Here is a 324-nt window from a genome sequence, read left to right as displayed (position 1 = left end):
CGGGGGCTGGTAGAGAAAGAAATGGCGTATATTCGCGAGCTTCTTGCTCTTCTCAAGGCCGCCAACGAGGAGAGTAAATCAGCCCACAAGCAAGATGTCTCGCGTGCCGTGCGCGACCGCATCAACAGCCACATCTTGGATGTTCTCAAAACCGCCCGACGTATCCGCGAGCGCCTCGAAGCAATGGACCGCTCCAATGCCGCCAATCGCCGTCTCTCCGACTGCCGCGAGGGATCAGCCATCGATCGGACCCGAACTTTGGCGACCAATGGGCTCCGAAAGAAGCTCAGGGAGCTAATGACCGATTTTCAGACAATAAGGCAG

At 57.1% G+C, this 324-nt stretch overlaps 1 protein-coding gene across 1 annotated transcript; it reads left to right on the top strand.

The window, feature by feature from the left end:
- Nucleotides 1–3: 3 nt before the first annotated feature.
- LOC114578659 (syntaxin-123-like) lies at nt 4–318 on the top strand (the record flags this gene model as incomplete). Its single annotated transcript, XM_028692041.1, has 1 exon — nt 4–318. A coding segment is annotated over one exon (315 nt), but the record flags the coding sequence as incomplete, so codon positions are not given.
- Nucleotides 319–324: the final 6 nt, after the last annotated feature.

This window comes from Dendrobium catenatum, unplaced genomic scaffold, assembly GCF_001605985.2.
Source record: "Dendrobium catenatum unplaced genomic scaffold, ASM160598v2 original_scaffold_108210, whole genome shotgun sequence".
Lineage (NCBI taxonomy): Eukaryota > Viridiplantae > Streptophyta > Magnoliopsida > Asparagales > Orchidaceae > Dendrobium > Dendrobium catenatum.
Note: the sequence above shows the minus strand (reverse complement) of the source record. Positions and strands in the feature narration are given on the sequence as shown.